At 43.2% G+C, this 18746-nt stretch overlaps 1 protein-coding gene across 1 annotated transcript in view; it reads right to left on the minus strand.

Annotated features, from left to right (window-relative positions):
• The window catches only part of GDA (guanine deaminase), a 70500-nt gene that overhangs the window by 11820 nt on the left and 39934 nt on the right, over window positions 1–18746 (minus strand). Inside the window, exons 3-9 of the mRNA XM_044265903.1 lie at window positions 17108–17279; window positions 12290–12377; window positions 10430–10535; window positions 8525–8552; window positions 7239–7346; window positions 3972–4079; window positions 916–1013 (exon numbers count right to left, since the gene is read on the minus strand). Of these exons, the coding sequence (XP_044121838.1) occupies window positions 916–1013; window positions 3972–4079; window positions 7239–7346; window positions 8525–8552; window positions 10430–10535; window positions 12290–12377; window positions 17108–17279 (708 nt within the window). The remainder of the gene's footprint in view (window positions 1–915; window positions 1014–3971; window positions 4080–7238; window positions 7347–8524; window positions 8553–10429; window positions 10536–12289; window positions 12378–17107; window positions 17280–18746) is intronic.

Consider the following 18746-nt stretch of genomic DNA (forward strand, 5'->3'; position numbering starts at 1 on the left):
TCACTTCCACATGAACTACTTGTACATGAGTGGTCTCATGGTCCGCAAGAACTCAAAAGAACAGAGGATACAAAGTAACCCTCAAAAAACTTAAAACCTAGCAGAAGCTAAATAAATTTGCTGAATGAATACATGAATGATCCATCTCAACCTGCATCCAAGTGGGAGGAACTCTATTCTCTATCAACTAGCACCGGAAGTGAGATCCTTTCTGTATCGAATCCTGGAGCATGGGTTCTTAACTTGGCACCCATGGATCCGTATCATGGGATCTATGAATTCCCTGAAAGGAGATGTAATGTTTCTATATCTGTGAGCTTTTTTCTGAAAATACAGGCCATCATTTCCATCTGACTCACAGATCTATGACCTTTCAAAGGGTTGAAAACTAGTTATAAATAAAGCTTCCAGGGAATTACAACAGGACACGGTCCCTCCTCTGTGAACTGGTGTCCTGTTGGATCCGGCAGCACGGTATACACTGTCGGACACTGGCTTGTGGCACCTTCTCCTGACCGCAGAGCATGCGAAGTAATGGGAAGTCAGTACTCTCTCTCTGGAACGCCTGGCTGGCATATGCGTTCTTGCGGTCCTTAGTTGCAAACCCTGAAATGCTGGAGGTTTTGAACTCTTTCTGTTGTACTTCCTATTGTCCCATTTTGGGCAAACGCAGAAATTTTAAGAGATGCTGTGTTCTTCAAATGCATACTCTGCAATAAATGTCCTCTACTGAGTGCTCTTTCTCCCCACTGAAGCAGAGGTTGGCCTTGGTGCATCTACCTAGTTCCTGTCCCAATTAAACAGAACTTTCGAAGGGGGGACCCTGGAGGCAGGGCTGAGAAAACCGAAGGTATCCGGGCTGCTAATTCGCAACCCAAACACTCACCATTGACCGACCGATGATTGTCTACTTACGATAAGTTAGAATTGGGGCAATGGGCGATGGCTGCTCCCCGCTCCTTGAACACCTGCAGCTCTTCTGCGGAAAGGTAGCAGCCGTGTGCCATCACTGTCTGGAGAAAAGAGTGTCCTGTGTGGAGTCTGCCACTTAAAAAATGTTTCCCTTAGTCTCGACTCCCAGCAAGATGTCACAGGTGCAGACTGAAGCTGTGACTTATCTGTAAGCCTCTTCCCAAGAGCACTTATGATTACTTGTATGTTGAAAATCCCTGTGTACAAGTTACCCCTCCAAAAAGGTCTATAAAAATCACAAGGGTCCAGGGGATCTACAGGCTGGGATATCCATCCAGCTCAAAGATACATTGTTGCCTCCAGGCACGCTACTTTATTTTCTAATTCTACATGGCGAGCAGCTGGTGGGGCTGTGTTTGCTCCTATCTTAATCAGAACTTTCTAGAAGTAAGCTTTTCTTTGTCAGCACATGGAAGCTGTAGGCGTAATCCTGGAAAGCGTTGTTCTCATTTCTGCTCCTAGTGAAATACAGGCACCGATGCTCTTGATACACAAAAGCAAATAATATTTTTTTAAAAAAGACTTTATTTATTTATTTGACAGACAGAAATCACAAGTAGGCAGAGAGGCAGGCAGAGAGAGAGGAGGAAGCAGGCTCCCTGCTGAACAGAGAGCCCGATGTGGGGCTCGATCCCAGGACCCCGGGATCATGACCCAAGCTGAAGGCAGAGGCTTTAAGCCACTGAGCCACCCAGGAGCCCCAAAAAGCAAATAATCTTTATTTATCTATTTTTTAGGTCTTTTTAAATCGGAATATAGTTGGCACAACCAAATAAACTTTTACCACCCATATTTATATTTTCACAAAAATTAGGAAATAATAATATTTTATATGCATTAATTTGGAAGATGAACTCGATCCAAGAAGGCAGGCACTGCCCACATATAACACTTCTCTGTTTAGTCCTGATGATATTTGTGGGTTTTCCTGAATAAGAGTTAAGTCTTCTTTGTGGTATAAATACAGTGTAATATTACTCAGCAATAACAAAACATGAGATCATGCCATCTGCAACAACACGGACGGACCTTTTGGGCATTATGCTAAGTTATTAGGCTCAGTGACATAAGTCAGAGAAAGACAAATACCACATGATTTCACTTACATGTGGAATCTAAAACAAAGAAAAATTAACAAGCAAACGGAATCAGATCTGTAAATACGAAAAACAAATGGATGCAGAAGGGAAGGTGTGGGGGGATGTGCAAAATGGGTGAAGGGGAGTGGGAGACGTGGGCTTCCGGTGATGGAACGAATACGTTATGGGACTAAAAGGCACAGCCTAGGAAATAGAGTCGATGGTGGTAGGTTGTACGGTGACAGATGGTAGCGAACTTGTCATGGGCATAGCATAACACAGAAGAGTTGAGTCACTACGTTGTACACTGGAAACTCATGTACCACTGTGTGTCAACTCGACTCAAATGAAAATAATTAAAATTTTTTTAAAAAAAAGCTTCACTCTTTCAAAATTCTTCTTCCTTCAGCACAAAATCTGTTTCTAATAGCTTTCTCCTTTGGGAGGCACAGTTCAGTGACCAAAGAATTATTAATAAAATAAAATTTTCCTGGAGCACCTGGGTGGCTCAGTGGGTTAAAGCCTCTACCTTCGGCTCAGGTCATGATCCCAGGGTCCTGTGATCGAGCCCTGCATCGGGCTCTCTGCTCAGCGGGGAGCTGCTTTCCACCCCCCACCCCCCACCCCCACCCCATCTCTCTGCCTGCCTCTCTACCTACTTGTGATTTCTGTCAAATAAATAAATAAAATCTTAAAAAGTAAATAAGTAAATAAATAAAATTTTCCCAAGCTCTGTGCAAATAGAGTTAACATGCAAATGGCAGGTTGACTTATTAATCACATGGAAATATACATAGAGAAGGCTGAAAATTACGGTGTAGCATTTACAAGATCTATGTAGAGTATAAACCTTTCAAATTAGTCATATTCAGCCCTCCCTTCACAGTCCTGAAGAATTTATTTGCTGCAGTAGATTAACTCTCCACGCAGTTTGTACGAGTCATTGAAGGTCAAGGCCCAAGGCCAAGGGGGGTCTCCCCACTATATTAATTTTAATTAATGTGAAATTATTTAATTATGAAAGTATTATACACTCATTTTTTTTTTTAAGCATTACCACAGTGTCTAAAAATAAAGATAACTAGTCCCGTTTTCTCTCTCAGGTGGATCACATTTAATAGTCAATGTTTGTATTCCAGATAATTATTTTTTTAAGAGACAGAGAGGGAAAGAGTGCGTAAGTGGGGAGGAGCAGAGGGAAAAGGAGAGAGAGAATCCCAAGCAGGCTTCATACTCCGCACAGAGCCAGAGGCGGGGCTTGATCCCTGGACCCAGAGACCAGGACCTGAGCCCAAATCAATAGTCAGATGCATGACCAACGGAGCCACCCAGCACCCCAGATACTGCTTTCTAAGTGAGCATATACTCACACATCTATACACACACAGCAAACAATACCCTGTAAAACATTCTTCCTTGTAAGCCCGTATACATCACTGTTGTGAATGCCTGATAAAATTTTAATTACAGATGCTCTGTAAAAACTAAACAATCCCCTACTGATAGACACTTCCTAACTTCCACATGAGTTAACATTCCTATTCATATTCCTTACAGAACGGATCCTTAGAAATGCATCTGCTTACTCAAGGGAATGCGCATTTACATTCTAATGGATACTGACAAAACGTCCTTGGACCAAGAGACAAGCTCACCCTCAAAGAAGCCTTGAGAGTTATTTACTGGGACGAAACTGCAAGCCGATTTTTAACTGTGCACCCACGCGTGCGCATCCTCTGGGATTTACTCTAGTTTGGGAAATGCGCACATATTGGAAAAATCTGAGGATTACCATTGAGATTTTATTTATTATTTCATTTTATTTCCCGCTGCCCCCCAAATACTGAGATTTACTGAGATTTTAAAACATAGGTAAGTACCCCCTCCATGATACAGATTATGTCATGATACGCAACGTACCTTGTTTGTCAGAAGATTGTTCCTATCGTACACATCTGTGTAGTTTTTATAATCTTGAAATAAGTTCTTCACAGCGTCAACTTCACATACAGTTTCACTTATATGGCTCTACAAGAAAAGAAGTAATATTTTCAATTTTCTAATGTGAAATACCATTAGAAATTATACTTCCTACCCCAGAAATGGTATGGATGGTGTCTACTTGCAAGGTAACAGAACGAAGATGCTACATGGGTTTTACTGAAAACAATTATACGTATTATATACATACCACATCTATATGAAAAGGAAATTATGAATGTGAACATGATAATTACATGAATATGGAATGTTCTAGCCCTAACCTTAACCCATGTTACATTCTTTCTATAGCTAGTGGGAATAAAAATTAAAAGTACTTGAAGAGAGTACTTGAACCTAGCTATTTGTGGGAACTTGCCTCTTCCCATTTGGCCAATTAAGAAAAGAGTTTCGTGGCTATAAAAGGACAGATAGCATGGTTCACTCATAAGAAACCTGGAATTTGAACAAGGGGAGCTGAAAGTTAGCCTAAGTTCTGAGCCTGGTTATGGGTCTTAGGGTGAGGCAGTTCTTTCCTTTGGGTCTTTATAGTCTCACATCTCAAATATAAGGGTTGGTTTAAAGGAGTATAATTTTTTAAACTCTTTCAGCTCTGAGTATGTTCTCCTTATAAAAAATATACAGAAATACAATATGTAAAAGGCATAAACAGGTTTCCTCTCAGGAAGAAGCAAAGATTGGGCCCTCTAGAGCCCTGTCCTCATTCTGCCCCCTTCATCTGCCTCCAGAATGAGTTCTTCTACAGAAAATGGTTTAGAAAATAACAGCTAGGGGCGCCTGGGTGGCTCAGTGGGTTAAAGCCTCTGCCTTCAGCTCAGGTCATGATCTCAGGGTCTTGGGATCGAGCCCCGCATCGGGCTCTCTGCTCAGCAGGGAGCTTCCCCCTCCCTCTCTCTCTGCCTGAATCTCTGCCTACTTGTGATCTCTGTCTGTCAAATAAATAAATAAAATCTTTAAAAAAAAGAAAATAGCAGCTAGACAATCCTGCCATCACCAAAAAAAGAGCCCATAAAAATCCACGCCCAGTCAAAACAATTGAGTCCTGGCTCCCACACCAACCTTTGCTTGAGGGCACCATAAAGCCTCAGAGACACAACACTTCACTGTAACCACCCCACACCCTTGCCTAAAACAAAAATCCTTCCAGCCCAACTGGTAATGAGTACATATAATGCGAAAAGACTCATGATCAAGTTGCCACTTCAAGAACGGCAGCGCCTTTTCCTCTTCTCCGTGACGTAAAGTGTGCGCCAAAGAAATCAGAGAAAAACCCGTAATGTTCTAAACAGAGTGTTCCACCTAGAGGGTGAGTTCTGTGCTCGCCTGGAGGAAATCTAGACCACTGAAGAAATGCATGGGCATCTGAAGAGAAAGAAGGACAGCCCCATGATTCTTTTCACTTTGATAAATTTGAGCCGATGTAGGCTCACGTGCTTATACCCCCAGCTCTCGATTTTGTTTTGTGTTCACGGAGTTCTGGAAACACAGCCTCCAAATGTGGCACCAGGGCACAATGCATATTTTCAGCTGAAGGAAAATAGCTGAAGGTCATTCTGACCTTCCCCCACCCCTCCTCCCTGAAACAGATCATAAAGTTGTTATGTGAGGGGGGACCACCCTATCCTTGAAGGAAAGGAGCATCCTTATCTCCTAAGACAAAGGGATGCCCCCAAAGAATCCAAACAATTATATTCCCCCATGACTGGGCACCTGTCACCAAACCTAACCTACAAATGCTCCTATCTCTTTCTTTGGGTCTTCATTTCCTTATGAAGGCTCCTCATCATGTAAAACTTTTATTAAATACATTTGTATGCTTTTCTCCTATGGTCTTTGTCAAGTTAGTGTTCGGACCCAGCCAGGGACTCTAAGTAAGTCAGGGAAACTTTTTCCTCCCCTATGACTGTGTGGGATTGAATAAAAAATACAAATGTTGGGACGTCTGGGTGGCTCAGCCGGTTAGGCGTCTGCCTTCTGCTCAGGTCACGGTCCTATGGTGCTGGGATCGAGTCCCGCATCAGGTTCCCTGCTTGGCAGGGAGCCTGCTTCTCCCTCTCCCTCTGCCTGCTCTGCCTGCTGTTCCCCCTGCTTGTGCTCTCTCTCTGAGAAATAAACAAATAAAGTCTTACAAAAAAACACACCAAATGTCACAGTACCCCCAAAAGGGGGGAGGGGATGACAAGAATAGTTAATGAGCCCCAACAAAATAAATCTTAACAAGAAAACAAAACAAGACACCCTCCATCGTGATAAAGAATCAATGTGTTGCCTTTCCCCGCCTTGCCCTTTGTTGTAAGATGGTCAACTCTTTTTTTTTTTTTTTAAGATTTTATTTATTTGACAGACAGAGATCACAAGTAGGCAGACAGGCAGGCAGAAAGAGAGGAGGAAGCAGGCGCCCACCAAGCAGAGAGCCCAATAGGGGCTCGATCTCAGGACCCTGAGATCATGACCTAAGCTGAAGGCAGAGGCTTTAACCCCCTGAGCCACCCAGGTGCCCCAAGATAGCCAACTCTTAAGAGGGAAAATTTCAGTGTAATCTGTCATGAAGCTTGGGTGGGGAAAGGGGAGTCTGCAACTTCCAATTTTAACCCAGCTGGAAGCTTTAAAAAGTGTTTCAGTCCCAAATCGCAACCATTTAATGACAAAGTAAGATATACTTTCTTGTTCCTGATTTTTAAATTAAGAAACTCAGAACAAAAGGGTTGTTAAATGCATTTCTGTAAGGTAGAAATTAGGTTCTTTTTGCTTTTCAAATAATAGGTGGTTCCTCCAAAAGTGAAAGACTAGAACACTGAGGAAAGGATCAAATAAAAGAGAGAAGTAGGAAAGAAACAAATTAAATTTATCCCAGGGAGAACAGGTAACCAGTGTGTTCAGTGTGTTATCGACCTGGCTTTGTTACAGATGATGTCCTTGTCTTGTCTCTGTAAGTCTGATCGGAGAGGTGCGGGGCGGGGGGGGGGGGTGGGGGGGAGGCGGCGGTGGTGTTAAAGGAATTTTAAGTTTCTTATCTGAGAAATTAAAGAAATGGATTTAGGTGACATCTCTAAGAGCCCTTCCTATCTTATGATGTTATTTCTCTAGGAAATCTCAGAAGAAGAACTAGAGAGGACTGCCAGAATTTAGGGTACTAAAAAGTCTTGCAGGCCTGGACAGGGGCACAAACAGGAGAAAAACACCCACCTGAATATGCAAATTATGAGTCTTCGCCATGTTTCCCAGTTTACCCAACAAAGTGTCGGAGCAGGAAAGGGAAAAACGTGGTGTCACTATGGGCTTCACTCTAGAATACTGGAAATAATTTAAAGAAAAAACTGATAAGGAAACTATAGCTCTCGTGAATGTGTGACATACCCCAACATGCAGATCATACAACATGATAATTTCATATCTTCATTTAGGGGGCTAGTCCCCCCTTCTAAGAGTGGGTGGAAGCAGCGGGTCTCGTGGAAACAGCTCCTGGCTGAGGACAAGAGAGAGAATATTCTACAGCACCAAGTTCAGTGGAAGAAGATCCTGTCTCAAATGACAGATAGTCCCAGTCCTACATCCATGTAAGGTTCAGACGAGGCCTCGACTGGGTGGCCTTCCTGGAGAGAAATGGGAAGCAGGAGAACTTCTAAAGGGGGCTGATAAGGGGAGACTCAGAGAGAAGTGGTGGCCTATTCCCCATCTACATCTTAGGGAGGAGTGCTGGCCATGGCCTCCTTCAGGATGTTTGGTGGGAGCGAGCACTGGCTCTAGTGTCACCCAAGGTGAAGGCTGAGCAGGACAGAAGGGCTCAAAAGGGGGGCGGTGAGCATGAGCACCCACAAAGCTTCGCCTAGTTCTCCCAAGATGAGACTGAAAGTAATAGGGTTCTCACAGTTTCCAATGAGACTTCAAAAAAGGTGGTAAGGGAAGGGTCTGGCTTGCCAATCTAAGAGATTGCACAATGGAGCTACGAACTGGCCTGCTGGGCGTTGGGGGAGGAACCGGTAATGCCTCCGTAGGCTCACCAACACCAGGGCAATGCAGAGAGGAGTGGCTGGCTGAGAGTCTGCGGGCCATGTGACATACCACACGTTAGGGACCAAGGCGACCAACACCTGGGGCATCACGGTGGATATCACCTGTGCTCTAGACCAGATCAGGGTGTACAAGAGGCCAGAGCCAATGCTGATGTAGCCAACTTCCCATTGCTCCCAATCTGTCCACATCCGTGAAGGCGTCTATCACCTCCCCAGGGACCAGTCCTGTGTGATTAGAAGGTTCCAGAGAAAAGGAAGGGAAAAACCACTGAAGCCTGATAGCACAGAGCTGAGTTGATGGAGCCAATGTAAAAATAGTCGAACGCTCCGGGGAAATATTTCTGCATGCATGGAGTAAGCCAAACACACACAGACTAATCTTTACCAAACAACTTAATAACCAATCTTACAAATGACACAAAAGCAATCCAAAACCAAGCTGGGAACAAGCTTACTTACATTCTTTTGGAGCATCCGTGACACAAATCTGAAATAAAGCAACAAATGGCTAAGATAGAAAATTTTGGCATTTTTAAATAGATTTTTTAAAAGGGTGAAAACATGATCCTTACATGTCTTAATTTCCATGCAAACATTTCTAACGCCATACATGTTTCCCCAGCACTAATTAAAGATTAACGAGTAGTAATTACTCTGCTTTCTCATTTGCAGCCAGAGAGATAGAGTGCAAAATCACAGGGAAATGCAATTTTATCCCCTAACATCAGCTGGGCTGTTCATGAGTATTCCCATTTCACTCAAGCCATTCCACTGGCTTAAGTTCTATTTGGGGAAATATTGCAGGATGTTATGCTCTGTGGATACTGGATCACTGGCATCCTATGCACCTGGAGGCATTTCGAAGCGTAGGGCTCTATGAGCACAGATGATGGAGTAAGGCTGTTGGAAGAGGCCAGAGATGGCTGTGAAATGGAGAGGGCAGGTCGGGGGGCTGGGGTGGGTGTTGAGGAACGAGATCAGATGGGATGAGGGCGGCAATCAGGGATGGTGGTATCCGCAGAGCATATGAAACGGCGGTTTGTGCCCCAACCGAAAACATTTACTAGCTAGCTTTCTGCGTTGTGGTGGTCCTTTGTTTCAGAATAAAATGTGGATTAAGGCTTGCTGTGACCACAAACACACATCCATAGACAAGTTCAGCCTGTGGCCAACGACGGTAAGAGGAAGGTGATGCTTCGGTCCTTCTGTGAGCACACGGTGGTTCCTAAGCCATCCTTTCCAGAGGACACAGTTAAGGTGAAGGAGGTTTGGAATTGTAGAAAGTTGGGCTTCCAAAAGTTGTATCAGGACAGGTTAGGTCTTGGGGAAGATTTACAACTAAAGAATGTTCTTCTATAACTCTTGGGTGTTGACTGTCAGACAATGCAATTCCTTGTCAAATCAAATGCTCGGGGGACTATGGAAAAGCCATTAAAGAAAGGAAATTAAAGCCATTAAAGAAAAACCATTAAAGAAAAAGAAATGTAGATAAGGTACTTTTGGGATCCACAGACTATCCCAATGTAACCTAACAAAATATAACAGAAGCTCATGATCTCGGGCAAGAGGATGATCCTGCCACCAAAAGGAATCTGAAGCACAGACCATACACTTAGAGCAAGTTCAATTCGGGTGCCTGCGTGGCTCAGTGGGTTAAAGCCTCTGCCTTCGGCTCAGGTCATAATCCCAGGGTCCTGGGATTGAGCCCAGCATCAGGCTCTCTGCTCAGCAGGGAACCTGCTTCCTCCTCTCTCTCTGCCTGCCTCTCTGCCTACTTGTGATCTCTGTCTGTCAAATAAATAAATAAAACCTTAAAAAAAAAAAAAAAGCAAGTTCAATTTGCAGGAGAAACCTCCATCTGTAATAAAGGAGAGGGAAGTGGTAAATCATTAACTTTTAAAAAGAAACCTTCAGGGGCGGCTGGGTGTCTCAGTGGGTTAAGCCGCTGCCTTCGGCTCAGGTCATGATCTCAGGGTCCTGGGATGGAGTCCCTTGTCAGGCTCTCTGCTCAGCAGGGGGCCTGCTTCCCTTCCTCTCTCTCTGCCTGCTTCTCTGCCTACATGTGATCTCTGTCTGTCAAATAAATAAATAAAATCTTTAAAAAAAATAAAATAAAAAAATAAAAATAATCCTTCATTTCACAAAGGGATTCACCACAGGATTCCTATAGCAAGTTCCCAGAGGCTTCGAAATGGTATTGACATGCACCATTTTCTTTAGGACCAGACCACCTGCATAAAGAAGGGCAAACCCACACCGTGCCTATGTGCCTATGGGCCCGGTTCACAGAGTTGCCTCTCTCCATCTCTCACTCCATCAGTGCCTCAGAGGGACCGCCCACAAGACCACTGCAGACGCATGTACCTCTCTGTCTCCTTGATTGACTCCTCGGTGGTTTCCTTGTACTCGGGAACAGTAGTGTTCATATCCATGCAGACCTTGCCCACAAGCGCCCGCTGCCCAAATTTATCTGGGAGAGGCCACACAAACAGAATGTGAAGGTATGCTTTTTCCCCCAACAGTATATCCCTCCCGAGCCTTTAGAAAACACACTTAAATTGAAATCATCACGAAAACACAAGTGAGAATGTCAAGGTCATCACACCATGAAAGAACAGGAACAATGACAACAAACCGCACCAAATTCTGTAAGTAGGTCAAGGTTTTCCACTGACTATTCCTTGGATTACTACCAGGATGATGATAATATTTGATTAAGGTCTCAACCCATATGTGCCCAGCGTCCTCTGTTATGTGTAAGGTTGTGAGGAATACACCCATTAATGTCTATAAAGTGTCTGGCACATAGGGATTAGAAAAGATAGCGCTACTTTTCTTAACCGTAGCGAGGCCAATATGATCATCGGTGGGGAACTTGACTTAGTCCCCTAGCAGCTCTCAGCACTAAGGAACTGGTCCTCACTAGAGGTCCTAGAAAAATTTTATTTCTGCTAGAACATTGAAGATACTGTTTGTCTGATGTCTCTGCCTCTGTCATGAGACTCTAGCAAAGGTCTTTTTCCCTCTCTCTTTCCCCTGTAATCCACTGTGATACCTGGCCATTAGAGGACTCTTGCCTGAACCACCACCTTCACCATATACCTCATCTTGCTCAAAATCTTTGAGTATCTGATGCATATTTGAACCTCTCCATAGGCTGAACCATCCCATCTGCCCAACCTCCTCTCCCATCCCACCATGCGGTGAATCCTGTCCTCCAGTTCAGCTTTTCTGTTCCTTGCTTCCTCTATGCACTATGGACGTCCCTGTCCCCTGAGCTTTGTCTATGTCATTTCCCCTGCTGGGAAGACATTTTCCTCCCCCAATTTGATGTTCCCCCAATTTGGCTTGATGTGCTCATTCAAAGGCTCCTCTGTGAATTCTTTCCAGATGATCTGATTCTGAGTCTTCTTTGTCTCCTCCAAAAATAGCAATACATATTTTCAGTGCTACCCTTTAAGCCTCTGGCAGAAACTACCTTGGCCAGCGAGCAGAAGTATCAGCGCATCAGCCAGTGGTATTTACTGAGCATCTGCTACGTTCTGGGTGCTGTGCGAGGTACGAGTTTTGGAATTACTAATCTAAAGCCAGTCTCCAATCTGCTTACTAGTCGTGTGACTTGGGCATTATGGCCTCTGAGCATCAGTTTATCCATCCATAACACAAGGGCATGAATGTCTACTTCCAATGGCTGTTTGCAACTGAGCTGAGCTAATCCATGGCAAGTGCTCTGTGCGAAGCCAGGCATCTGGCGAGAGTACAGCCGCTTTTAATACAGTTATTAATCAAGGTGTGTGGTTATTAATTGTTAATCCCGTCTGGCTCCTCAAGGGCAGAGACTATTTTCTATTTCATTGTGTTCCCAGCATCTAGCACAGTGCCCCGAGCCTAGCCAACAGCCAAGACGTGTCTGCGGATTATAATGTAATAAACTGTTGCCACAGTGAGAATTAGTAAACCTGTTCCCAAGCGCCCTAAACTAATACACAAAATTCACACCCGTATGCATCATTCTGGAACCAAAACCATAAATAAATAATCAAATTATGTACACAATAAAAAGCATCCAAGGGCCATACACATACACCTAATTACTCACAAGAAACGCGGTGCTCAAATTCTAGCAATTAAAAGGCAGGACAGCCCACACGTGTAAGTCACTGTCGGGCATGGTCTGACTGTCTTGGCTTGATGTGCCCATAAATCACGCTTTCATTTCCTCACCTGTAATTTCTGCGAGGAGCAGAGATGAGTCAGTGTGAATTGTTCCAAAGTAACAAGCTGTGGTTGTTCCATTCTTCAGTGTTCTCCTCTAAAAATAAATCACAAAAAACCATGAATCGCGTGCCCAGAAAAGTCACATGGCAAATAAAGATGAAATAGAATTCTAGTTTTTAATTTTAAAATGTTTTTATTTAAAGGTATGCCATCTTGATATGAAATACGGTTAAGGTAATTGGCAAAAGTATTTATATTCCGGAAGTGTGAGCTGGAGAAGAAGCTGGTACTTCTGATTTCCTAGATTTCACACCGTTCCGTGCTACAGAATTCGCAAAATGTAATACCAATTAATTCCTTGATTTTTAGGATTATTTAAGGATATCCAAACTTTATTGCATCAAGGGATGAGTAAATGAGATTTTTTTTCCATTTTCTACAAGAGGGCAAAATTATTTAGCTAGATTTCTAGTTTAACCTAGCAGGTTAGTAGCACATTTCCACTAACCTAACAGTAAAGGAGTATAAAATGTATTAACCCAGAAGAAAGAGACACGAGCTAAGGAAGCAATTCTTCATCCTCTTAGAAGACAAAAAAAAGAATGAAAACCTGGAAGTGACTCTGGAAGGAGAGAAAGAAGTATAGAGCTGTTAATAGAGAATTGGCTAGCTGTCTGTATACAGATGATTAAACCTGGAAAGACCCTTCTCCTCCTTGCTGAAATCAGCCAACCACCTCAACCAGATACTTGCAGGAGAGAATTGCTCTTGCAGAAACTTGCAGTCGTATTTGCAAGGTACATACCCACTATGGCAAGGGACGGCAGGGAATGGAAGGAGTTTTAAGTGGATAATCTGTTTGACCCTCTGGATCCTTGGTCACTTTTCCCCCAAAATGTCACATATGCAAGTCCCACCATTCCTGGCAGGACTAAGGAACTCTTTCCTAGAGAAGATGAATGGTTCTAGAAGGAAGATACCCTCACAACGGCATTTGGGGCCCAGAGTTGAGAGGGCTGTTCACTGCCATCACTGTTTATCCTATAATAAAGTTCCCTCATCAACAAGTGCCACCCCACCCCAACCAGACTTCAATCAGTATTTTAGAGCATCGCACTTAAACATGAAATGTACGCTCAAGGTTCAACAAACACTGGAGGAAAGTTAGTATAAAAAAAGAGGAGGAGGAAAAAAGAATCTGGAGAAAAAAAATCCCAGAGGAAAGAGGCAATCTGTAAAGCTAGAAGGAAGCTTGATTAAAAAAAAAAAAAATCTATGCGGGCACCTAGGTGGCTCAGTTAAGTGTTTAACTCTTGATTTCAGCTCAGGTCACGATCTCAGGGTCATGAGACGGAGTTCCAAGTCAGGCTGCATGCCCTAACCAGACTAAAGTGAACTCAAAATTAAAACAGAAGTGCAATCTAATGTTTTCTATACTCTCAAAATTTTACACACATCGTGGCTTGAAGATGAACTCAAAATAGAAAGTGTTGGCTCTTTAGGAGGACAATGGAAGCGCCACACAGACAAGGACATTAAGTCTTTCTAAGGCAGGGGGGGAGGGTTTTTTTACTAGATGAGAAATTGTACTTTCACGTTGGACTGGGACAAAATAAAACGTTCAAGAATCTGCCCAAATTATAGTTAAAGAACAGGACAGAGAGAAACCACAGAGAAAAAAGGGCAAACAAAGGAGGGAGAGGAGAAAGGAAAGAATCCCCAAGCTATCCTAACTGGTTCCTACTGAGTTCAGCCCATTTAACAAAGCAGCTACATGTGTGCAACTTACGTAATTGCAAGAAAGGAGTTTGGCTTTAAATCCTAACTGAGGAGGCCACCTAACATACAGCCGCTTCCCGTCTTCATTTGTTCTATATTTGGGCATCCTGGACCCAATGCCACCCTAGTTTCTCATAAGCTTTCAAGAGGGCTCTTCCGTTAGTGACGAGTTTGTGTCTTTCCCATTTATAAGAATCTACCAAGAACATCAGGCTGTGGGTAGTGTTTCTCAATCTTTCCCCAGCCTTCAGTTCTTGACAAGAAAGGTTTTGAGACCAAGCTTTTTGAGCTCAAAATAGATGCCAAACATAGGAGGATGACTACAAACTTCAAGATGAGTAGCGCTGGCTTCTTAACAGAGTAGATGATCTGCATTTCCACTGGGCTGAAAGAGGGAGCAAAGAGTGGCCCATTTTCTTTCGATTTATCTTATACCTCCATGGTTTGACAGCTCTCTGGAATTAGCTGGATTCATCAGTTGAATCTTTGACAACCCCACAGAGTAAGCACATTCATTCTGTCCCCAGAATATTCGCAACCAGTTTATCTTGGCACCTTTACCAGGGATCTCACTCTCCAATCCCTTGACGGCAAACGATATGATGTATCGATTCCTGAGCCTTTAGTGTTTTTAGTTTATTCCAGTGTAACTCAGAAACTGTAATTTCCCATCCATTTGCAATGTTTATTTTTTTTTAAGATTTTATTTATTTGACACAGAGAGAGAGAGAGCACAATTGGGCAGAGAGGCAGGCAGAGAGAGAGGAGGAAGGAGGCTGAGCAGAGAGCCTAATGCGGGACCGGATCCCAGGACCCTGAGATCATGTCCTGTGCTGAAGGCAGAGGCTTAACCCACTGAGCCACCAGGTACCCAGCAGTTTGCAATGCTTAAAGGAGGATAATCCAGGCTTGCTTTACTGGGATTTTTTTTCCTAAGTAATCTTGGGAGATGTTTGCTAATATATATTTTAAATTGCTTGCATAATAAATGATCAACATCATCTATGGCGCAAAACTCTAGGGTCTTGATTTACCCATTTGCTGAAGTATAGATCTAGAACTGTTTTATGAGGGAGAAAATAAAACGAACAAACAAAAATGGCTTGGATCTCTTCCTATGTATGGTTTTAGCATCCCTGAGCAGTCTTCAGTCTAAGGATGGGTTCTAGTGAACAAATCTCAACTTCTACAGATTTCAGCAATATCATCAGCTCATCTGACTATTAAAGTATGCAGGCCTGCCTGCTCACCACCAGAAACACAGGAGTAGGCAATGCAAGTATCTGTCAAGAATAAAATCTATTTTGTACTCACTGACATTAAATACTTAACTCTCTGCTACAAGAAGTAGTATTTATGGAGTACTGCCTGAAGGATATATGGTACTAGATACTCTAAATGTCTAAACATAAAACAGTGATATATTGGTTTTTTTTAATACTATAGCACCTTAATAATATATGTTTTGACAACATAGCATGCATCTATATGAAATATTATTGAAACTAATTTCTAAGAAAATCAGTATAAGGAATAGAAATGCTTTACCTTAACAAATATCTTCTTTTTTATCATATACACAGTGCAAATTACATCACTGATTTTTCTCCCTGGGTCAGCGGCTAGAAACTTAAAGCTGAACTTGTGGCAAATTCTAACAACTGCACGGACCCCCATGGTATACGTTTACCTCTCAGTTTTATTTTCCTTTCCCCCTTTTTCCCTCTGCCATGCTTTCATGACTCATTTGCTTCCACTGTGTACTATGCTATTTTAAGGTATCTCCAACCCTTTTAAGAACAATGAGAGGGATAAACAAATTTTGAGAAAAGATCTGGTGTGGTTAACACAATTCATTAACACAGTGGCCCAGCAATTTCATGCACTGTGTTAGTCCCTCTCAGTTTTTCTGGTGGATGCAGGCTAATTAGGTAAGAACCACCATTACACTGAATTTATGATTAAGGAAACAGGCTAGCCCTCGCTTATACTCCTCAAGGCTTGAATAATACGAGACCAGGGGAAATGGCAGAATGGTTAGGTAACCGTATAAGGCTTATAATACTGTCACCATCATACAGCCAACACTTTAGAAGAAAAACCGTCTATGGGTCCAACAACAAGGCAGAAATGTTTAGACTAAGCGCATTGCATGACAAAGGGTAGGGGTCAGATAAGAAGGTATTTGCAAAAGGTATTCTCCATTGCAGAAGCTATTTCTGGTTGCTGAGTGGATTTGGCACAGGGTTTGGGGTAGAAAGAAGGGGACTGATTTCCCTGAGAGAGTGGAAGTAAGGACATCTTCTGTGCCCTCACTATACAGTTGGGGAACTCATCAGTCACTGGTCAATGACTTGAACCAGCTCCATCGCCCCCTCTAGTGGTGTTAATACTCATCACATTCCCACGTACCTGCTATAGGAAACCATCCTATTTTCCCTCTTTTGAGAAGCTACTAAAATAACATGAAACCCTTTAACTGTAATTTTAACTTTTAATTTTAAATTTACTTACATTTTTTAAGGCAAACATATACAATGCTTACCATGTGTCAGGCACTATTCTGAGAACTTCACAAATATTAACTTATCATAACAATCCTATGAAGTAGTTACTATCATGATCTCTACTTTATATTACAGATGGGGAAAATGAGTCACGGAACTTTCCAAAGGTTACACAGCTATTCCATATGGTCCCCAGAACAGCACTGTGGATTGGCAGGAGTAAGGGAACACACACGTGCATGGAACTCAAATTTAGTAACTTGAAACACAAGAAGCAACAGATCGAGAGTCAAGAGAGCCCACCAGATAGGGAATTTGAGGACTTGAATTCAAATATTCTCTCTGCTAGGGGTTAGCTTGTGTAGAAGATGTAGATGGTCTACACACCCCTGGGGCTGTGAAAAAAACTGAAAATGTCTCCACAGTCCACTCTAGCCTCATCTGCCTATGCTTTGTAACTAAAATATGCCCCAAGAAATGGATGTGTCTACAGGTGATTTGGTTGTAACACGCTGCTACTCACGAGGAATATACTTACGACAACTCTGGTATATACTTCTTCCGCGAAGTCGATGTTCTGGAATTTGAGTTCTGTAGGAAATGTGTACATGGTCAGCCAGTCCAAAAGCGGCAGGTCCACATTACTCCCAGCAAAAGAATACTGAGGGGCATGGATGTGTGTATCAACCAGCCCGGGCATGAAGAACTCACTGGAGATAAATACAAGGGGGAAAGAATTTAATAACATCTTCAATCATTTTCCATATCTTTAAATCCCATTTTCTCTCCACAGTGATTTAATTGTTCACCCCACGTAGGTTAGAGCTAATGCAATCAGATGACTGTAAATTCTCCTCTTATCTCCGGATCAAGAAACAGAAGTGAAGCTCGCCGGGAGACCTACGGCTCGTACACTGGAATGGCAGAATGGCTGATGTGAGGTTAACCAAAGATGATCGAGGCAGGCAGAAGCACTGCATGGAGAAAAAGCAGTCGTGGAACAAGACATCTGATGACTTTGTTCTCATAACTGGAGGTTGCAGAATGGAGAGCAAAGATGAGAAACAAGGTCTTCAAAGGTTTTAGAGCCATGCTGAGGAATTACTCCCAAGTCATTAAGGATGACTGGCAATGACAAACAATGGCTGCAGTGCTAGACTCACGGGTCCTCTAGACTTTGGCTGACTCCAAGAGGCCTGGTCCTTTCCCCTGTGAGGTAGGGGATGGGTTCTGAAATGCAGCAGCAGCAGGAGCCAACTGAGGCTGGTTGGCGACAGGCCATCTTGGGAGATGAGACTGCCCCTGGGTGGGGGTGTGGGATGGGTAAGTGAAGACACAGCCCCCAGGCTCGGACAATCCTTGCTAACAATCCTCCTCCAGGACCTTCTCCAGGTGCTGCTGATCCCTCCTGCTCGTCCCTTGGACCACCAACTAATTTTCATATTTCCACTGATTCTTGTAACAGAAAGTCCTGGAAAGATGTTTTGAAGGGTTTTCAGGGGCACTACCCACAGATTCGAGGCAGCCCCCAAACTAACAGACACTTAGAACGAATCCAGTTCACTGGTGTCTGTTAAGTGTCCACACACATCCAAACAGATATCTGTCAGAAGACTGTATGTACCACCACCAGCAGCCCCTGAGAAAATATTAATTATATTTTAACGTGAAGAACTTGAGCTCAAAAGTTGACATAACAAATAATCCCCTATGCTACCAATTCAAATGTATACCGCCTCAGTGAAAGGCAAACAAAGCCCGGGGTATCTATAAAATGCATTATGTTTAAAGAAAAGGGAACCAGGAATGGTGGCCATAATGTGGTTGGTGGCCACAGTGGATAATGTTTACTGAAGAGGTACGTGTACTGGGCACACCATCTGTGTGTGTTGTCGTACTTGTGGGAGTCAGTTTGTTACAGGGGTTAAGTATATGCATTCTTGGGGTACCTGGGTGGCTCAGATGGTTAGGCACCTGCTTTCAGCTCAGGTATGATCCCAGGGTCCTGGGATGGAGCCCCATATCCGGCTCCCTGCTCGGCAGGGAGTCTGCTTCTCCCTCTCTCTACTGTCCACCCTGCTTGTGCTCTCTCACTCTCTCTGTGAAATAAATAAATAAAATCTTAAAAAGAGAGAGAGGTGCGCCTGGGTGGCTCAGTAGGTTAAAGCCTCTGCCTT

Source organism: Neovison vison, chromosome 9 (genome assembly GCF_020171115.1).
Source record: "Neovison vison isolate M4711 chromosome 9, ASM_NN_V1, whole genome shotgun sequence".
NCBI lineage: Eukaryota > Metazoa > Chordata > Mammalia > Carnivora > Mustelidae > Neogale > Neogale vison.